The sequence below is a fragment of the Apus apus genome, chromosome 2, assembly GCF_020740795.1.
Source record: "Apus apus isolate bApuApu2 chromosome 2, bApuApu2.pri.cur, whole genome shotgun sequence".
Lineage (NCBI taxonomy): Eukaryota > Metazoa > Chordata > Aves > Apodiformes > Apodidae > Apus > Apus apus.
In genome coordinates, this window is record NC_067283.1 from 17,522,918 (window position 1) to 17,544,832 (window position 21,915).

A 21,915-nucleotide genomic window follows, 5' to 3' on the forward strand; every position below is an offset into this window, starting at 1 on the left:
AGCTCAATTTTTTCTTGCACAAATTCAAGGTCTAAAGAGCACTCAGCTCATTGTGAGTTCCCCTGTTACATGTACATGTTCCAAGAAAAGCGGCAGCTGACTTTTCTTCAAAAACTGTTTCTGGGATCATTAGAGGAATGAAGAAAAAAACCACAACCAACCAAAAAAACTTGCCAAAGGAAAGCAATGAGTTCTTCCTCCAAACATATTCTGATGTTGTGTTTTAATGGCTTCTAATTTATTGAGCTTGTGTGTAGAAAGACATACAAAGCTGGGCAGACCCCTTCATTGCCAATTTTCTTTTTACCAAGGCAAGTGATTACCCAGCCCCTGGTAATGCTGAGTATGTGTATGTTCATGGCCAGGAGGGTGCAATGTCCAAGCAAAGCCAAGCTTTACCAAGGAGCAAGCAGTAGGTTGGCTTTGAGTATAGTCCAGAAAAATCCTGAAGAACACAACTCCAAATCTAGCAAATTACCCACCAGCACTGCTTACTTGTACAGCATTTTCATGTGTTAGCACTTCAGGTGACCTCAAACACTGAAAATGCATTGGATTTGTCCTCAGACAAATCACCCAGACAACATGGCAGGGGGTTACATGAGATGTGCTGGGCAGCAACAGAAGCAGGAGGCCTACTGGGGGAGGCAGAAGAAACTCAGCAGCAAAAGGACACTGTGGATACAAGGGCATGTAGTGACAGGACAAGGGGGAACAGCTTTAGGCTGGAAGAAGGTAGATTTAGATTAGATACTAGGAAGAAAATGTTTACTGTCAGGGCAGTGAGACATTGGAACAGGCTGAACTAAGGAGCTGTGGATAACCTGTCCCTAGAATGTTCCAGGGCAGATTAGATGGGGTTCTAGGGGAAGGAATCCCATCCCACGGCAGGGGGCTTGGAAATACATTCTTTATGGTCCCTTCCAAGTCAAACCATTCCAGTTTTTTGATAGAATGAGTGTTAGTGTCAAAGTTTTCCCACATTATCCACATCTGCACAAGGTCTTCACTGCAGCCACACCAGAGTGAAGTGTTACACCCCCAAACCTGCAGGTAATACACTATTGCAACCAATATGTCTGTGTGGTAGTAAAAGAGGCAATGGAAATGTATGGTTGTCCAGTCTCAGGCATGATCAAGAACATGATTTTCTGTCTGTCTTCTGGTTTGAAATTCACCGCATATTTATGTAGTCCTATGATATAGCAAAACCAGGCAAAATTGCTGGGCATGGGTCAGGATGGGGAAGAGAGGAGCCACCAAGAAGTGTGCTTGGTCTTGCTGGAAACATCAAAAAGATCTCCTGGTGCTTTCTCACCCTTTTGCAGGTCTGTATCTTCACAGAGGGTGCTCTCTACCACACCAGCCCACATCCTGTGCAAAGAGCCTGCCTTGGTCTGGTGGCATCTACTGGGATTTGGTGAGACATGCAGTAATCCTGCTGTTTACTTCCGGGTGGGCAGGGTAAGCATTGTGGTCTTCACAGAAAACTATCAAGTTGAATTTGCACAAGAAGAAGAGGAAAACATGACTTCATTGATCCACATCTGCCTTTAGTAAATAGAAACAATTGGAGGTTTTTCTTGATGTGTGTTGGTTGTGTCAATGTTGTCATTAGTTCCTCTTCAAGGAGTGCTCAGTCTTTTGTTAACAAAGAAATAATAATTCCATAAGTCAATTTGAAGCCACTGTGATTAGTACTGTAAATTACTTAGTTGGTGCTGTTCTTTTCAGGTATGAGTGGAATATTTTGGTAGTAGTAAGACCTTTCATTTATGCTAGAGCCATAAATAATTCCTTATAACAATCTGATATTTGGGACTCCTAGTAAGATCATTTTCTCTTTAAAAGAGTCAGTAAGGACTGTTTTATTAATTTTTGTCCCATAGAAAGTTATTTCCCCATAAATCGAAAATCTTAATCAGAACATATTGATTTTTTACACCTTTGTTTTCTCAAAGTGGGTTTTCATAGAAAATCAAAAACTTTTAGTTGGGTGAGTTAAAGAGTTGTCTACCATGGGTTTTGCAGTGCCTATGGACCTGTAGGTTAGGTGCCTTCAGTGCTGCTCCTCTCCATGGGTCATCCCTCTCCCTGGCCTATGCCAAGATCCTTCTCTGCTCATCCTATTGCAAGGGTGTCCCCATCAGGGGCTCTGTGGGAATGTAATCCAGCAGAGAATGATGGTAGGGCATGAAGTAATAGAATTACATTAGGAAATGTGGCTCAACACTTTATTCCTTTAAGTGGCACATTACAGCTCATTTTATTGGATTGAAAATGGCAGTGTCTAAATACCCCATTTCAACCAAAATGCACTGGTTTTTTCCATTTCAGAATGTGTAAAGAAGCCTGACCTTTTATTTCACTTCAGGGTGAAAGAAAAACAGTTAACAGAAATTCTTGAGGAAGGGAAAACGAAGATTTTTGATTGGCTCCAAAAACTGACTCTTAAAGAAGCTACTGATAGAGCCACTAAAGAGCTACTGATAGTTCCTCAAGTGGGATAAGTTAATTTAAGGTTGTTGAAGATGATAGTGCTGCAATGAGTTATAGCAACTGTTGACTGCATCCTATATGCTCTCTCTGAGCTCAGAAATTGATGATCCTCTTCTGTGTACCCACAAAAAGAGCTGTATTTGGCATCTTTACTTACCTTTCATCACATCTAATCAGAATCACACTATCTGTACCAATACCCAAAGCTGCAGCTCCTTTCTTCACAGAGAAGTGACTCTGGAAAAATACATTGATTATAATTTATTATTTTTATTATTATTTCTTATCCAGTTTAATATAAAACACTACACTCTCACAAGCCCTTCAGCAATTACTCCCACACAGGCTATTCTACACATAGACTCTTCGGAAACACTGTAATTTGAGGCTTCCTATCAGGTCACTACAGTCAATCAGAGACAAAGCAATCACTCTTAACCTGGATTTATTCCTCGAATATTAAATACACAACTGTGGCTGATGATGAACCCAAATTCTGTCCTTGATGCATACCTGCAGCTTCCATTGCTTGTACAATGAACTTGATTCACTGAAACAAAAAATTATCCCCTACAGAATTAATTTAGTTCATGGCATCCACAGTTACGTGCTTCTTCTATATAACTCCTGGCCAAATAATATACTGAGAGAAATTAAGATAGGAAGCTAATTGTGATCTCATGCCAGTGAAAGGTAGTAATAACTCCCATTAATAAATAAAGCTACTGCAGTTTAAAATCAGAACTGGGCTATTAGTAAGACTATTAGTTATTCTGTATGTACAGAATAAAAAGTGGAAGTTGTATTTGGGAGTGCAAGATTTTCTCCAGCTCCTGTGACCAAACTCCTGAGTCAGTGTTGGTTTATAATTGTAATTGAAATCCTAGTGATTATGATTCTTAAATAGTTTTACATTAAACCACCAAGAACCTGATTTTATTCACTCAAACATGGCTATAAAAATACTGCCCAAAGCAATTTTATCTATGGATTATTAAACTTAAAAAATTGAAATTCTTTGTATATACTACAGTACCATTAGCCCGAATGTAACACCATAAAAAGATCAAGGAGATAAAAATCTAATATGGTTTTTTAGGTGTCTGAGATGTTAAAGAAGAAAGAAAGACATATAGTCTGTGAGAGTAGTGAAGCTAACCACAAAGCACAGAAGTAATCACAATTGCTTTGTCAAGTGAGTATTTGGCTTCAACTGTAGTAAGTTTAGTAGAGAGCTACAGGGGAAGAGATGGACAGGATGGGTTACACATGTCTGCTTCACTCAGAGGCTGTAAAGTCAGTGGGAGTTCACTGCATACTTAAGGGCTCCCTTCATATTGAACACTTTGAGAAATGAAAATAAATTCTAAATCAACTTCATGAAAGAGAGAGGAAGAAGACTAGAACTGCAACATGAACCTTCAAATCAGTAAGTAAAAAACCCCTATGTTTTAAAAATCACTTGAGGAATGGCAATTGCCAGTAACAGTCCTGAATGCTGTGTTTAAGGTTGCATAAGAGGTTCCACTCCAATTTTTTTTTTTTAATTTTTTTTTTCATATACATGTATCTCATTGTTTTGGCTGAAATGCCTCAAGTTTTCATGAGGCCCAAAGTTTTTCAATTTTGAGACATTTTTTAAAAGCTCAGCTCATTCCTGGGCCATGACCCACTGACGATACATAGACAATTTGAAAATACTTCTTCAGGTGAATGATATTTTTCATATTATGTTAAGTTTTTTTAATGCAATGGGTTGTTAAAGCTTTCCCCCTTGGGTCACGGCTGCAGCGTACCAACAACGTGTACTGAGCAGCCACTGACCACCCTGTCTAGACCTACAATCCTTTTTTAAGGCCCCAGTACAACAAGCCGTCCTAGCCCCTGAATTTAGCACATTCTGAAATGTAAACATATGCACATCAGACTGACTTTTGCACAAGCTGGTGATCAAATGAAACGCATATCCATGTGCTTAAACGACCAACAAGGGATTTGTGTCTGTGCTTAAATGTTTTGCTGAATTACACTGGGTTCATTGCAGCTAGCCTCACCAGGCTTCAGTCATCAAGTAGGCTCACTCTGCAGCCTGGCGGGAAGACCTGCAGGGAAGGGCTGCTGGATGGAGTGGGTGCTCAATGACACCAGGTGAGGAGGTTTCTACTCCTTCCCTATGCCCAAGCCCTGTGACATCTGCTGTCTGGGAGAGTGGAAAGTGTGTAGCACCTGCAGGCACCAGCACTCTGGAAATGGCTAGATATTTTAGTACACTGTTACTGCCTAACCTATTAAAACCACAGGCTGGTGGTATCCTCAAAATAGATATGGAATTCACCCTGTTGTGCTTCTAGCTGGAGTCACGAAGTGCTAGGATGTATCGACAGAGTGAAAATCACAGGCCTGCTCAGCATCACACTGTGATTTTTCATGGTGTGTTCTTTGTTTCATGAAAGCAAATCTGTGAACACACACACTTCCAGGAGCTGCATCAGCTTTGCTACAATCAGTGGACTTTCTCCTAGTACAATGCATTGCAGAGTAAGGCTTAGACTGTGACCAATCCAGAAAACTCTGCATGTGGAAGATACAGAAGTATCTTCCCAGCCCTGCAGGTCTCCCTGAGCCCTGTGGTGCAGCAGTGCAACTGCAGAGAGCAGAGAGGAAGGAAAGGCCATGAGCAGGCTACTGGTATCAGGAGGCTTATAAAAAACTCTGAAGTTTGGGAAGATACTTTTGACCTTTACAAAAACTGAAGCAGAGCTAGGATATTGCCAGCATAATGATAGTTCATGTATATGCTATGTGAAGCTATAATTGAATATATATACTTAAAAAATTAATCTGCTCTTTATTAGTGTATTATAGACACTCGTGCACATTCTGGGTAGTGTAATTTATAAATACTGGTAGAGATGGAGGAGTGAGAAGTCAGATTTATATTGCACTGGGTTTAGATTCAATGACATTACATTGATTAATTTTGCTCCTTATTCCATACTAGTTAAAACAGATTTACTATTGCAATTTGCTTTTCTAATAGAAAATAGAACTATACAAAGTGCCTTATAAAAGAAAATACAGATTTGAATGGTTTACTATGAGGACGAAAATTAAGCCCACGTGCTCAGAGGCCTCTACTGGAATATGGCCAAGCTCAGCTGCCTCACTGAGAAGTCTCATGGCTCTGCTAAAACAGCAGTGGGGGGAAAAATGAATGTAGTGCTGGTAGCTCGGTGGCCTGGAGGCTTTTTACAGATTGAAGGGAACTCAGCCATCAGGAACCAAATCACATTTAGGGACAAATTGGGAAGAAATACAGAAATCTGTGCACAGAAAGGCAAATGCAATTACAGTTTCTAAACAACCTTCAAATATGAAATTGGTCGATCTGTGTACACACTCACAGGTATATGGCTGCTGTTATGATTTTGCATCTCAGGGCAACATCAGAGGAATTACTCCAACTCCAGGATGAAAGTGAAAATTTTAAAAAACAATTGTTTTAAGAGCCAATAAAACTTTCCTAATGATAATGAATATTAAACTTGATTTTAATATTCCTGGGATGATGCTGAAAATTTGTTTGCCTGTGTAATATAATGGTAAACAAAGAAAAACATAAAGGTCAAAGAGAAGGGAAGATTTTCAGAAATAAGCCTGGTTTGACAGAACTACTGACAGATTCAGCTGGGCTAACAAGGAAGAAGGACCTCAGCTGTGACCCCTTTGTAAAGATGGGGTGTACAGGCTGTTTGGCCATGCAAGGAAATGAGCTTGAACACCATCTTTCATGACACAGCCATGCAGGAGTTACACAGATCTAAAGCCTTATGGTGGGAGAATCAGGGTCAAAAAGGGAGGACAGGGCAGACTGCCTGATGTGAGTCCTGAAGGAAAAAAAAAAGTTAGGAGAAGCTAGGATAAGTTAGGAGAAGCAGGACCGGAGTTTCATCACTGCCCTGTGCTTGCCAGTGACCAGAGGAGAGGCAGTGGGACTGGTCTGTCACTGCAGCTTTCTCCTTTCCTCCCTTTATGCAGTGCTGCACTGCAAAAGGTGCATGGAAGACTACAAATGTTCCCACTAGAGAGGAACCTCAACTTTTGTCTGAAGGAAATATGGTTAAAATTCAATGGTGAAGGAGAAGGCATAGAGTATTAGTCAATATTAGTGACAAAACCATACTATTATTTAGGAGAAAAAAACTGTGATCTTGATCCAGGGAATTTTCCCTTTGTCTATAATCTCAAAAGCTGTTAGGAATAAGTGTTTTTGTCTAATAGTAACTTCTTCATAGTTAGCTTTGTAAAGTAAAAACACATTGTAAATTTATCACAGGTGCAATAATGAATAGGCCTTTTGGGAAAAGGAAGAATTAGAATAATTAAAAATCTTATGATGGTGAAAAGTATGGCATTATTATCTTACATGAACAGTGCTTCAATATACAGATGCTTCTATTTTTATAGCTTGCTAAATTAATTGCTCATAATCTAGCATGGCTGAAGCTGTCAGAAAGAAACATCCTAATGCTGTGAGCCCCAAAGGCCATGGCTGGTTTTTCAGATTGCGATTTCTCCCTGCTCACATAAATCCAGAGTGGCACAAGCTTTGTGGAAGAGCTCATCAGGAGCGAGTTCTCCAATGACGAGCAAGCTGAGCCATCCAGCAGCCCAGACCCATCCGAGTTCTGCAGCTTTGGTCACTGGCACCCCGGTGCTCTGCAGACCTGGACCCCCAGCCTCACTCCATCAACCACACGCCAGCAAAGGAGGTGCATATGCTTTCCTCTCCCTCTTGCCTGGGCTTTAAACAATTTAGGATTCCTGGATGTGTAGGCTGGGCCACTTGTCTCTTAATTTTAATAATCTAAAAATGTGTGTCCAGTCCAGGCTTGTTGTCTGGGCCCCCTCAGTAGTGGGGAAGAAAAGGTACCACCAGAAAATACCTCATCCCCGAGGCTTTGGCATCCATTTTAGACTAGGATGAGTTGTCTTCTGCAGATCTCACTCTCCTTTTATTTGCTATAAAAAGTGCATAGACTAGCCTAGATTAAATGTTTACACTTTAAATGATTAAAGTTAAGTGACATGAATCCTATCTTTGACATCTCATTGGAAGCTACAGCTTTTCCTTCAGTTGTCTACAGAAAGAGTATATTGGGTCCTACCACATTTTTAAAGACACTGTAATGATATATATGTTTGCTATTATTTCCTTTAGCTACTGCTATTCAATTTTTAAAGTTATTTGTTAGTGTCAGGGGAGAAATGAATATATTGATGTTTCTGCACAACAGACTAGTATATCCATCTTTTGCATTTTTAAAATGTGTAACTTCGTGCTGCTTTTGTAATCCAGCAAGACTCACGACTTGTGTTTTTTTCTGGTGCAGATAGTTTTATAGCATTATTGTACTGATTTCAGGAGGATCCTGTGGCAGTGTAAAAGTCACAAGGTATCACCTGGATGAAGGTGTCTCCTTTGGGACAGACTGCACTGGAGCATTGCTTTTCTGGAAAATGGTTTTGCTTTGACTGGAATGGAGTTGCTTGAATTAAGTTGATCCTCAAATAAGACCCTTTTTCACTGTTTCCCTCTAGCTTCAAATACCACCAAGCAATACTCCCCTGGTTATTTTGTGTAAGGTAATGCAAAGAAAGAATGTGTGAATCCATGAGTTTGATTTTTAGTTTCCCAGGTTGAAACAAAAACATTTCCTACTTAATCTGTATGCCTAGAAGTAACTTTTGGATTCGTAATTTATGCCATCAAATAAAAAACATGGTCTCCAGGTTCCTCAGATCTTTCCCTGGAAGCCCCACAGGCCACCCCACGAACTGCTTCTTCCAGATGCCAGTCCTGGAAACTGCCTCCTAAGCAGCCTGCCTAGAAGGCAACACTATGTGTCATGAAGGGGTGGGACTAGAGATCAGCTTTTCATTCTGCACAAAAATAAAACCAAAATCATCCACATGCTGTGTGAAATGGAGGTGTGCTCAGCTGTCTGCTTTGAGACAGAAGTAACTTTTAAATTTCCGCCTCAGAGCCAAGAACCTCCATTTTAGATTTCAGAAACTGTTCAGGCAAAAACTTTGCCATAGTTTCTGTCTTTTACCTTTCTCTCACGGCTTCTGGTACAGTCTGCTTTGTGGACTGTATTCCCTTCCTTGTCCACAAGGAAATCAACGTGCAAGAAGCTGAAGTGGGGATTTACTGCAAACTGCTTCTTCTGATCTAATGGATGTGTGGATGTTGATGTTGTGTGTGCTCTGGCTGTGAGGGTGCTCACCTACCAACTCTCACAGACACTCCCAGTGCTCCTCCAGAGAACAAGGTCCCCCTGAATATGTCTGGCTTTCTGCAATGCTGACACCTTACACAGGAGCTGCCAAGAGATCCTCCCTTCAGTCAGTGGCTGACAGAGCCATACTCCCTGTGAAGCCTCAGGCAGGAGCCACTTCACCCCAAGAGCTGTGCAGGTAAGGGGATGCCAGAGACAGAGACACCCTCTCTGGGCTCCCATTGCTCTCTAACTGGGAGAACTGCCAGTTCTTACTCTATGGTTTCTCTTCCAAAACTAGGGCAGGAGTTGTACTGTTATTTTGCTGGTGAGTACCTGACGTCATTCCTCCTTGCAGTGACTGCTAGATGGGGTGGGAAATTAGGAAAGCTGATGTGCACCACATGAGCACAGCCTAGTTGGGTTGAAGAACAGCAGAGGTGAAGAAATCCCCATGTCTTTCTAATCATGCTCAGCTTTTTTTCATTCCCTAAACTGCAGATTGAGTCTGTACAGCTTCCAATTAAACACTGAGTCCGCATAAAAGCTGCAAGTCTGTCAGCTATTTTTATACTATCAAATAGTGTAAAACGGGGCTTGGACTAGATGATCTTCCAAGCCAAATGACTCTGTGAATAAAAGGACCAAGGACTGTTTTGTAACATGAACTCAACCAGTTCTCTACAGCTAAACTTCTCCTCTCTGCATCCCTCTCCTCAGAGTCGCATCTTTTCACCTGTCAGGGATGATCCCTGCTCCAAGCTATTCCCAGCTACTGCTAGATGCTGTCCAGGACTGCTAGTTGGCCAGATCAAAATTGCAACAGGGAATGGGTTAAAATTCAATAGAACTTGCCTTATAGACAAATGCATCAAGAAAAATAATCTGAGGAGACAGCTCTTCCTTTCAGCTGCTTTCTCAACACTGAAAAAGGGATGAGCTCAGCGGAACACTCACAGCAGCCTGAAGCTGATGCACCAGCACACAGGAGGAGGCCTTCAGTCTTGGTTTTTCATTGTGTTTGAAATGATACACTAAAATTGGTTTTTACAACTGGCATCCATCACTTTTAACCCTCTGAATCAAGGTCTCCTGCATCACATGCAGTCCAGAACAGCTGTCCTGAAGGACATCACTCTGCTCCTACACCAGTGCAGATGAAAGAACCACTAATGACACACTGGTGAATACAGTGGACTGAATTCTGTCCTGAGCAGCACGTCTCAGTGAATTATACCTGGGCCAAGACTGACATAAGCAGTTACATTCTACTCCACCATCACTGATGAAACAGAAATAAAAAGAGGCAGAGTGAGTGGTAAGACATGGTCCTACTGAGCAGCTCAGGGAAGATCTGCTATCTGGGAACATGCGCAGTTGGAATAATCACATAACCTATTTTAGGCACCTAACACCGTTTGCATATGTCAGGAGGCTGATCTCCTTTGTATGGTCAATACTCAGAAGTAGGTAAATCCCTCCCAGAGGTGATTTTAAAAATCTAAATTAAGGAATATTTAGGTTCCTAATTTGGATGCTCTGAGTTTCCCTCCAGCAGTGTCTCTTTTCACTGATCGTGTAGAGACTGAGGCTCCCAATTTAGGAACATGACACACTCCTAAATTAGGAAGGGAATTACTTAGGAGCTGTGAATTTACTCCTTCTTTTCCTTCTCCTGCCTGGAAGTTGAACCTATCACGGCATCAGACTGAGACCAGATTCTGATTACAGTAATATTGGTGGCAACTGTGGAGTAACTTCATTCATCTGTAGTAATGGAAGCTCTAGATAGGTAAAGATAAAAACAGAGTCTGGTCTATGATGCTGAAATTCTTGTCTCAGAATTGCTGATACTAGAATATTTGCTTCTCACTGAAAATTTTGAGACAAATTCTCCAAGTTTCTATACACATAAAACAACTGTAAGCTTTACAATCATGCCACATCTGCAGGGTATGGGGAAATGATAGTATCTCGTTAATGTTTGTTCCATGCCCATCATCCAGCTGTGGCAAAGAGAAACCAGAATCAGGCTGGACAGTCTAAAACTAAGTAGAAGATCTGAAGTGCTAGATGAGACAAGTAACACTCTCGTATCTTAGGGTCTAATTCAAGGCCTGTATTACATTTCCTATCTAAAAAGCTATTATACTTCTAGGCCTCTGCAACTTTTGTAACAGTCTCTGCCATTTTGGGGGTCAAACTCTGATCTCATATCCTTTCGGCAATTAAGGATTAGTAGCGTAGTTTCCTAACTTCCCTAGAAGACGTGCCATTACATACTTTATAAAAAAATTGCTTGAGGAAGGGACAAAACTGCAATTTCAAGATCCTTTTCAAATGTAACAGATTTCATGTGCTGTTCTATGGATTTGCTAGTATATTTAACTTTGGAATGTTTAATTTGCTAAGGGAACTACTTCTTCCCTGGCATGAAAACACAATTATTACAGCTCATTTCATTATTTTGAGACTGATAGCACACTTTGGTTCATTGTTTAACATTCCACTACTATGAATACAATAAAATTCTCAAATGATTAATAGGATTCGTTATTTTAAATAATCACACTGAACCTTATTTGCAAGACTTATTAGGTCTGTAACTTCCATATGAATAATGCATTTCTAGCTGTACAGCCAACTGTGGAGAGTTGCTACTCATCTGTACAATATACTTCTCTCCAACTGCTTTGGGGACAATTGCTTTCCAAGATGGAGCCTGAAACTGTATTGGATCTCATCCTATTGCCATGAAAGGCACCTTCACACGGATTTCCTTCCAGACATTCCTGATCAGTTTTTTTAAGACAATTTGTTCTTCATGCTTGCACACAATGGAAATGCATTCTCTGGTAAGCCTAAAAGGCAGCCAGGAGGATGTTGTCACTTAATGTGGGCAGTATCTTGCTGAGCCCCAGCCATGAGAGAGTTCTTTCTGGCCCAGCCCACACAGCTGGAGAGAAACTGAGAAGGGGACCACCAAGCCCTAAGAGAGCTCACAGTCCACCCTGTGTATAACCCTTCCTTTTCTCCTTCTTCATGCATATACATTCTCCACTGAAAAATGCAAGGAGGTTTAAATGGCCATAAACCCAAACCAACCCCTGCAATACAGACAGAAATATGACTTCAGTATGGTAGTTCAAAGAGCAAAACCCTCTGCATTTTTCCCAGGAGGACCACTCTGACTTTGCTGTGCCCACCTCCCCTCACCTCCTGCCAGATCCTGCCGGTGCCTGTCAGGAACCCCGGGGTGCTGAAACCTTTGCTCACAGGCAGAAACCCACAGCAAAGCCCAGTTCCCCACTATACAGCTGCTCTGCTGCACACACACAGCACTGCTGTACTACTGTCTTCATGTGTGTTATCACCCTCTCATTAGGTAACAGCAGTAGTTTCAGTTAGAAACATCTTGATTCACAGTGATTTTCTGTACCCCAGAGTGATCTGAACAAATATCACTACTGGCAGAACGTGCAGAAGCCTGATGATAAGCTCCCACGGCCTGATGTGGTGCTTACCATTCACATCAACATTTATACAGACACAAGTGAGAGCAAAAAAAAATGGCAGTGGCTTGTAGATTCTTCTCTCCCTGGCTTTCAGCCACAGAAAAAGCTCTTTTTCAGCACAGCTCATCCCTGCATTTATCAAAAAGCCAGTCTCCTCTCTTTTTTTTTTTTTCCTAGTGAAACAATAATAGAAATTAAGACAGTTGGCTCCAAATTCCTGTTCACTTATTTTCTTCATCATACAATCATACAAGCAGAAGTAACAGATAGGAAAAAAACCAAAACACATACATGTTCTGATGTGAAGGCAACCAGTCTGGGAATAGCTGCCATTCCTTTTTCTTTAACTTCTGGGAACATCTTGAAACGTGCAATCAACATAGCATACATGTTAGATATGGCACCACCTGGAGTCCACAGTAATATACTGTTACTTTTTCTATGCATTGCAATATTATAGCAGAACAAATGACAAGTCTTGCTACACTTTTTCTAGCTCTATGTTAATGTTTCTGTCTAACGGCAGATTGTTCTTCCTGATGCTCCTCACAGCTGGGTTGTGTAGTAACAGGATCAGCTACACCCAAATAACGATTTATGCAAAAAGTACTGCCGTGGAAAATGAATGGGATTTCCTTTCATTCTAATTTTTGTGACCATTTCTTCTTTAGTCCCCAGTCTTCTCTTTCTACATGCCATCAACACACAATGACCATTCTGTTCCACCTCCCAGATGGACCCCACCAGAAGGCAACTTCCAAAGGGGCTTCCATGTGCAACCTCATCTGTGCTCTCCCCTCCCAAATCAGGGTGGCATTTCATGCCTTGGCTCTGAGGAAATCCACACAATGAGTCCCAACAGATGCTACCTTCTGGACAACTGGAGTCAGGGGAGGGAAGGAAAGATGGTTATTCTAACAAATATTTTTATTTTTATTTATTGCCTGATGGAAGCAAGGGGGAAAGGTTAGATGTCCCTAACACTAGCCTTAAAATCATTGGCATCTCAAGATGGGTATTTTACCCACTTCAAGATGGGTATCAGATGACAGCTCTACACTATTCTGTTCCCATATTTAAACCATCAATGTATACATTACAATAAGCTCTTTTTTTCCTTTTTGAGATTTTTACAAATTAAGCCTCTGTGTTTACAGTAGAACAATGTCTGGTTATATATTAATGCTGCATGAGCACTATGGGAATATAATGCAGAACCTGAGGCGGAGTCTGAGTACTTTTACACATGAACACACACACAGAAAGACATATACACATAAAATCCATGAAGTTTATCCTGTGTATATACTATATATAAAAATATATACACACAGTTTGATTATATATTGATGCGTATGCACATATATTTACATAAAGCAAAGGTGTGTATTTATTAAAGTTTTAGGCTTTTAAATTAGGAAGTCAGAGAGCAGTTGAGGTAGAGTTCAACTAACCCAACTTTCACCCATCTAAAAATGGAGTGAAGAGCAGAAGACAGGCACTTTCAGAAGATGGTTCAGCTCATCCTAAGGCAGCTGCTGTGGTAGGAGGGATGAATCACCCTGCAAATGCATTCACCCTTTTCCCTTAAATACATAGGAGTCCAGGGTAGACACCCAGCGCTTGGATAGCCAAAGCGAGACAAGATGCAATCCACCCTTTAAGAGTATCAAGGTAGCTTTGCTGAAAGCAGTGATATTAAAGCATGTTACACCAGCAGGGTATATTTGCTGGTAAACTGAACACTGCTGTGGCTTTTGTAAGATTCATATTTATCCCACTGGAGATATATGGTATTCCACAGCCTACAGAAACTGTGCCTTTCGTTTCTAATCAGTGTCTTAGCTTCGCTCTTGCAGTGAGGCCGCCCCTGCTCTGGGATTTCCCTGACCTCACTGGCCCTCCTGTGAATCCAAGGGAAAATGTCACAGAGGGATGACATCACTGGCATGAAGATCGGGCTTTTTCTTCCCCTTTCAACTATCTTGAGAAGTATGAACATATTTCTACACCTCTTTTCAGAAATGACAAAACAAGAAATGGAGAGATTAAGAGAAAACATTTGAGTATTTGTCCCTAAAAAATGCAGATGTCATATAATGGCTATTGTTAATGATTTGGGTGCCTGAACTAAAGTGTCCATGTTTAAGAAATATGGCCTATCTTGTCAATAGTCATTGGCTCAGCATCAAAAGAATAAAGACTGAAACATTTAAGTTTCTTCAATACCAAACTTCCCTACTAGTATTTATTACCTAGCCATTTAACTTCAAGCCAGTGGTCTGCCTTTAATTTTGCAGCTGTGTTTCCATCCAGTTAACTGCAGTCAAGGAAACACACCTATGGAATCTGGAGAACTTCATCAGACCTTTTTGTTTTGCATGTATTGATACTGTGTACTTCATTCCAGAGGATGCAGAGAATGAGAACCTTTTCTTTGCAACAGAAAGGTATTCAGCTGAAGCTGCAACAGTTTGAAATGAGAAAACATCATAGAGATTACTTTGGTTATTGCCTAAGGAAGCAGAACCTGCACCCTGGGTATTGGTGTCTTAGAGACTGAATCAGAAAGATGCACTTTGCACAAACCAGAAATTGCAGAGAAAGAAAGGATGCGAGGGGTAGCACCACAAATGGCCAGGACGGGCACATGTCTGCCACAGCCTGCCCCGTGCAGGTTTCAGCTAGATGAAGTAAGCTCCAGTATCTGATATCAAGCTGGCCCTCAGCTCAGGCAGGACCTCTTGCTGACCCAGGAGGGACAGCAGGTTCCTGAGGCGTTCATCTCTCCTGATACACATTATCTCAAGCACAGCTCACCAGACTTGTGCAGATGTGCTGCTTGCACTAAGCCTTTCATCCCTGCCTGCCACCCTGCCCAGCCTCTGCCCTCCAGCTCTGGCTAAGCAGCATTGCTACTGCTCTTCTCTTCCCTCTAAGGTCCCTGACCAGCCCAGTGGGGCTCTTGCAGTTCAAGTCTACAAGGTGAGGAAATGAGGACCAGCTGTACCAAGTCAGGCCAGGTACTGGACAGTAACCAACCACTGTCCAGTTTCCAAAAAATCTGGCTTAGGTCTTGAGGTTGTGATACATGTTTAGATGCCGCCCTGTGTAACGGAGGCCACAGTTTTGGTGAGGACCTCTAAGCACTACAGTAAAAGCTGTCAAAGCTTTTGCTCTCAGTGCTTTTAAAATAAGAACTCAGCATTCAGATGTCAGAAGCTGAAGATGACCCTTGCCTGATCTGCACACCATGAACTTTACCACTCATGACCCCAGAGAGCTGAACATCCTAGGCTGTTATCAGTGATGTCTTCCCTTTCTTGATAGTCCACTCTTTCCCTCTCCATTAAGTCAATGAACTTTCTTTCCAGAAGGGTTCTTTCCCCACCAGATATCATTCTATCTTCTTTTTACAAGCCAAGATGCTATACCCAAAGTAAATTCTTTCAATTTTTTGCAATCCTGTGACACAGATAGGCCAATATTTTTAGCAATGAAGTTCCAGAATAAGATAGGAGGTGATAGAGAGTATAAATCAAAACACTAAGTGGAATGATTTAAAAAAACAAACAAAAAGTCTTAACAATGTAGTGTTTGTCAGAGTCAATGACTGCCCTACAGTTAATCACACTCATTTTTGACTTATTGACTTGCCCTGAAGAAGCCAGGTTTCTGAGCGTTTAAGCACTCAGACTAACTACTCACCCAACTACCCCCACTGCAAACCGCACGTTGTAGTGTTGGCAAGACCTTAATTACTCCACTAAAATGACTTAAAGGGATGCTACATCTCTCCCTTTTTACTCCAATTTCCCCTGTGGCATTGCCATGTTTCTTCCCTCCATTATTAATAGATAGTCTTTCTATCTCATGTTATCCTTAAAAAATGGGGGCAAAGCAAAACTGCAAGGCAAATGTCTCTTCTGATTATGCTTCCCATGTGCCATTACAGCTGCTCATAATGCAGTGCAATTTGCTCAAACAGACCCCCATAATCACATCCCTGAAATTCATAAACATGCAATACTTTATCTAAAAGAGGCCACTGGTGGTTATTAGCAAGTGTCCTCTCAAACATGCATACTTAATTATGTTTACTCTTTAACTACAGGGGATGTCATATAGCATAGTCTGAAAAATAAAGAAAGCTTGAAATATCATGTACCAGGTGAAAATATACCATCGCCACAGCCCCCTGGCCAGCCAATCATCTCTCTCATTTTCCTTAGTGTGACATATTCCAAAAGTACAAACACTGGAGCAATTTCATAGGTGAACCTGAAATGCAGTAATGTCCATATTTAATGCTTTCATCTACAACACTAACATATCTTTTTCCAATATTACATTACATTATAGCCACAATATACTCTATCTTGCACTGGGCAGAGTTATGTTTTACAATGCTTTTTATAATCTTCCTTCTGATTTGACATCAAATGTCTAGAAGAAGAAATGCTGAGAGTGCTTGACACTCCGTTTCCTTCCATTTAAGTGAAACAAATCTTTCCCAGACTGAAGGCTTTGCCCTGTATTCAAGAGCTGCTGGGCAGACCTGTGTGCGTGTCTAGAAGCACACACGTCAGCAGCCCCAGTGACGATGACAAGACAGTGCATGAAGATAAGCAAGTGCACAAAAATGCTTCTTAGTCTCAAAGCGAAGAAAATCCCACCCACACCTTCAATTCTGCATGTCTTTCTCACAGAAAGCAATGGGTTTAACTGCTCTGAATATGGATTATACATAACCCCTCTACATGAATTCAACTGTTCACTTGGTACACCTTTCATTTTACATATTTATGCATGCAAAATATTTTTTTCTGGATACCTTTTTGGGGAGGTAGCAAAAACAACACCACATTATTATGATGAAATACTATAGAAGCCAACCTACAGGACAATGCTGAAAGTCATCACATAAATAGCTGTAGCAACCATTTAAAAAGCTGACAATTGTTTTCTGAGCCACTTTAACAAAAAGTATTATGTTTTTCCATTCAGCTACAGCAGCTAATATTTTAGAGCATAACTGTAAAATTATATTATATATTATTATGGAAAAAAAAAATCTGTTACTTACATATTAGTATTTGCTGCTGATGTCAGCCAGTCTGCTGCCAATCCAACCATGTCCAATCCAGTTGAAAGTTGATTAAAATATCTAGGGTGCCCTGCATAAGATGAAAAATGTTATCCAAAAGCTTATGACTCTGAATGAAACTAATTCAGTACTGAAAGGTATTTTTACTGCTGGATTTCTATAGAGAAGGAAGTGCTTTCAAGGCGTGAAACAAAGCAAATGGTAATAAATACATAAATACATTTCTTGGAAAAGGCAGGGTTTCTTTCTCATTCAAAACTCAGTAAAATCGAAGTAATTACACTGAATGCAGAATAATGAATTCCAACATTCCCTATTATCCTCTCAATATGCCTTGAAAATTAGCACATCGTTGCCTCACAGAAATAGCTGTTTGCTCCTGTTATGTGTCACATGTTGTCACTGGATGTGTTTTTGCCTGGCTAGGTTTGAAAGGCACACATGAGACACCATCTGAAAAGCTTGCCAGAACATACAACATCAGTGATGAATGGCTAATGATTACAATAGACAGAGCGAAATGAGAAAATGGACCATTCTGGTAACTGCTTTGCACATGACTCAAAGGCTGATGATTGTACAAAGATGGCAGGGAAGGTGGCAGTCCTCGTCATTTCTTCCCTGTCACAGTGCAATTACAAACAGCCTGCCTGCTCGCAATTGTGATTTTAAACAAACCCCACGAAAACCATTGTTGCTGCCCCGGCAGAATGAGGCACAAGAACATACTCAATGAGCTGATGGTCCCTTTACCTGCTTAATCTAATTGGCTCCTGATCTTCTTCTAAAATCCTGTTAGAGATTTTTCTTAAAAATGTGCCTAGAGCCATTAAAATCAGTTGTTACTAGTTGCTCCCCACAAGCCCCTGTTAAGTGGCATAATTACTCGTACAAATTAGAATGGTTCACAATTTCTTAAACACCATCCGACTCAAAGGACAACAGCCTCAACTTGGAAAACACCTCTCCTGACCCACAGACAAATGTACTGCTATTGCTGCCACACAAAACAAAAGATAGCGCAAGATGATTGAGGAAATGGAGATCCAACACCAAGAGAAAACTTATCTTTGGTCTCTGGTGGCCTCTTATCAGGCAAAGGCACATGGCTGGCAGAAGAGCACAGGGAATTGCTCCCCAGCTCCTGCCTTGCAGCACACAAAGGCAAAGTAATCGGGATGTGCAGGCAGACTGTGGCGGGGGAGAAGGGGCTGGGGGTGGGGCACACACATAGAATCTGGCTTCCTGCACCCTGAACCTGGGGCACAACCCATGCTGTTGCTCTCTAGCCCAACTGTGTTTTGTACTGACAGGAACTGCCACCTTCCCCTGGCACACCCTGCCCAGGACAGGCGGTCAAACTCCCTCCGGCACTGAGGGATGCTGCTGAGACCCAGCAGGATGAACTGAATCCAACCCCTGCCCCACATGCTCTCAAGTGGGGTAGGTGAGCCTTGGGCACCTGGGTGCTCTGCCACCACTGCCAATGCAACAGTGACCCTGCACAAGGGGCTCTGCCTGCAGAGGACTGCATCTCCCTGACAATGGGATTTTGAGAGACATTTCGGTATTATAGCTCAGGTTCCATCTCACAGCCAGGAAAGCGTGTTCTGAAATACTGCTGGAAAGCAACAGAAAATTAGAAGCTAAAAGCTTTCACTGGATGTGGGCCACAGGAAGGTTCGAAGATGCCAGAAAAAATCCTGCTTTGTAAATAAATCCACAGTGAAAAGCTGTGGGATAGCAAAATTCATATTTGCAGCCACTGTCTTGGTGGCTCTCTGTCAGCTCTGTACCCAGCCCCAGGCAACAGCTCTGTTGTCACTGCTTGTTTCTTCAAGGAAACCTGAGCACACCCCGAGCACACCTCCTGCTCTGGGAACCGCCTTGGAGCGGAGCCAGCTGCACGCAGGGGTCATGGCAGCCATTCCCGGGAGCAAGTGAGGCGGGGAGAGCAGGGGCTGCTGCGTGGCTGCTGGCAGCCCCCACACCTGTAACACGGCCCCTCCAGTCTGTGCTCCTCCTGCTGCAACGTGGCCTCCACACGCGACGGTGGGGAATGTGATGCCCCAGTCTGACCACAACCACAGCTCCAAGGGTTTGTCCGTCCCTGTGACACCTGAGCCCTCTTCCCTCAGGTAGATGGCCAAGGAAAACGCGGCTTTGCTTAAACGACAGTCTCCACCAGCCAGGTAAGAAGAATTTGGGAGAGATGCTCAAAAATCACTTCCTGGGGGCTATCTGCCAGAAACACACATTCTTTGATGTGGTTGTCACAGAACAAAGAGATGATTTGAAAAGAGACTGACAAGGTGCGGGGAAGGGGAGAGATGTGAAAATAGCAGATGATTGCTTACTGGTTGGTTTAGCAATATACAAGGTATTTATGCATATCCCAGAGTAAACTGGGAGATGATGGGCAAGAGCTGGGGCTGAGGCACTGGGACAACCAGGGATGGGCTTTCCCAGCTGAGGACATGCCTTTACCCCACACACTCTCAAACACACCCCTGCCTGCACTTGTTTTTAGGCACAGACATCCCCTCCCATTAACATGCAGCCTCCGCAGCCTGGACAAGGAAGCAATGACAAAGGCTGGGCAAAGCCAGACAGCAGGGATAAAGGCAGGGCCAACAGTGCTGACTTTGGCCTTGCTCGCAGTCCCAGCACATACACAGCCTGCTGCTGGCATCAGGGCTGGCCAGGGAGCAAGGCTGGATGAGTGTCAGCTCCTCACACCCTGCCTGGGATTTCCAAACCATTTTAAATGCTCATACTTCAATCCCTCAGCGAGCACTGCACAGGAACTGAATTTCGCATCCATCTTTCCCTGCATTTGCAGATGCTGCCTTTTACATTCCCTCAGACAAAATTAATGCCAGAGGTGGATGCCAGTGGCTGATGAGGGGACAGAACCCCTATGCAGCTCCCCCAGGGAACCTCAGAGAGCTGCAGCACGCACATAACACCTGGGAGCATCCCACACCTGCCCCTCAGCCAAAAAATGAGCTATCCAGTACCTTGAATTCCAACCAGGGTTAAGTGCTGGGGGGGGGAGAGGGACGACTTGGGGATCCAGCTGTGAGGCTAGTCTAAGCAATACAATTTATTTTCCAATCAGCCTGCCAGGCCCCTGCAGCCAAACGCAGCCCATGGGGGGACATGTTGAACAGGCTCCTTCAGAGGGAGCAGAGGCAGACCCCACCACCAGAAACCTCACTTCATTGTCCCTCCTCTGAGGGTAATTTCAGCCATTTACTCTGAAGCACATGCCGAAGGGATACGGGTGTAAATCCCGCACGTTTTGTGAGCCCCCCCAGCCTGGAGAGACCCGCCCCCCCCCGGACGCCGAGGAGCGGCAGCAGCCAAGCTGCTCCTCTCCCCCCCCGGCCCTGAAGGCAACCCATCACACACCCCCCCAAGCACTGGTCCTCAGACCTTGAGAACATTATTCTTATTAAAACAAATAAAAAATGCCAAAAAAGGAACGTCTCATATATTTATGGGGAGGAAGTGAAATTGTAAGATTGTTCTAAAGGGTCTTTTTTGGATGCACAAAATGAAGTAGGTCCATTATGTGAAACAGGCTCTAACAAAAACAGATTAACAAAAACCGCTTAAGAAACCCTATTATGTGAATTCCCAGATTCGCAGATCCTGTGCTTCACAGCACCCTGTGAAAATACGTTTCCTGTGCCCTACACAGACACATCACATGGATCACTGGACTGATCGACTTTGCTCCCGTGGACATCATTTATCTAACTATTTATTCCAATATTTTACAGTCGTTTTGACAGCACCCGACTCATGCACCAAAAACATTCATCTGGACATTTCCACATCTGAACGAGAAGGACTACACAGATGACCCACAGTTTTCACTGGGATCAGTCTGTTGTGTTTCCAAAAGGTGACAAAACCTGTTTTTTGCTTTCCTCTCAACCTCTCTTCACAAATCAGCCTTTCGCCTCTTTCAGTAATTGCTACGCATTTATTTTTAAGCAATTTCTCAGTAATTCAAATTCCCACTAAGAGCTCCCTGCTTTCCACACGATTTCCTAATCACAGCTGTAATTGTATCCCCGCTTTTTGTGCGCTGCAGTTTATTCAAGCCAGCCACGGATGCAGAGCAGGGAGCTGCCCCCCGCCCGGCTGAGCCCCATCATGAAGCCCCCACGGGGGGGGGGGTGTCAACTCACAGGGGTCCCGGCAGGCAGGACTCATCCCATCCTTGCCCTTCCCAAATGAAAAAAAAAACAACACACAAAGACTTTGCTTTTATTGCTTGCGCCTGAAGGTGATAAAAACCCCACAACCCTCAACACTACTGTGCACAGTTCTGCCAAATTTTCCTATTTTTATGTCCCGCTGGTATGGGGCGAGACACGGGAAATGGCCGCTCAGAGCTCCCATTTACAGGATGTTTATTGCGATTTTGGCTGTTAAATGGGCTGGTCCCTGCTGCCCCCCTCCAGGGACGCCCTCCCTCCTCTCGCCCCGGCTGCCTCCG

General features: G+C 42.7%; 1 protein-coding gene across 2 annotated transcripts in view; it reads right to left on the minus strand.

The window, feature by feature from the left end:
• GAD2 (glutamate decarboxylase 2) overlaps positions 1-21,915 on the minus strand; it is a 40,761-nt gene that overhangs the window by 16,452 nt on the left and 2,394 nt on the right. For both annotated transcript variants that reach the window (XM_051611901.1, XM_051611902.1), the window contains 4 exons: positions 17,382-17,472; positions 16,464-16,576; positions 12,587-12,702; positions 2,657-2,736 (listed from right to left, as the gene is read on the minus strand). In XM_051611901.1, coding sequence (XP_051467861.1) covers positions 2,657-2,736; positions 12,587-12,702; positions 16,464-16,576; positions 17,382-17,472 — 400 coding nt within the window. The remainder of the gene's footprint in view (positions 1-2,656; positions 2,737-12,586; positions 12,703-16,463; positions 16,577-17,381; positions 17,473-21,915) is intronic.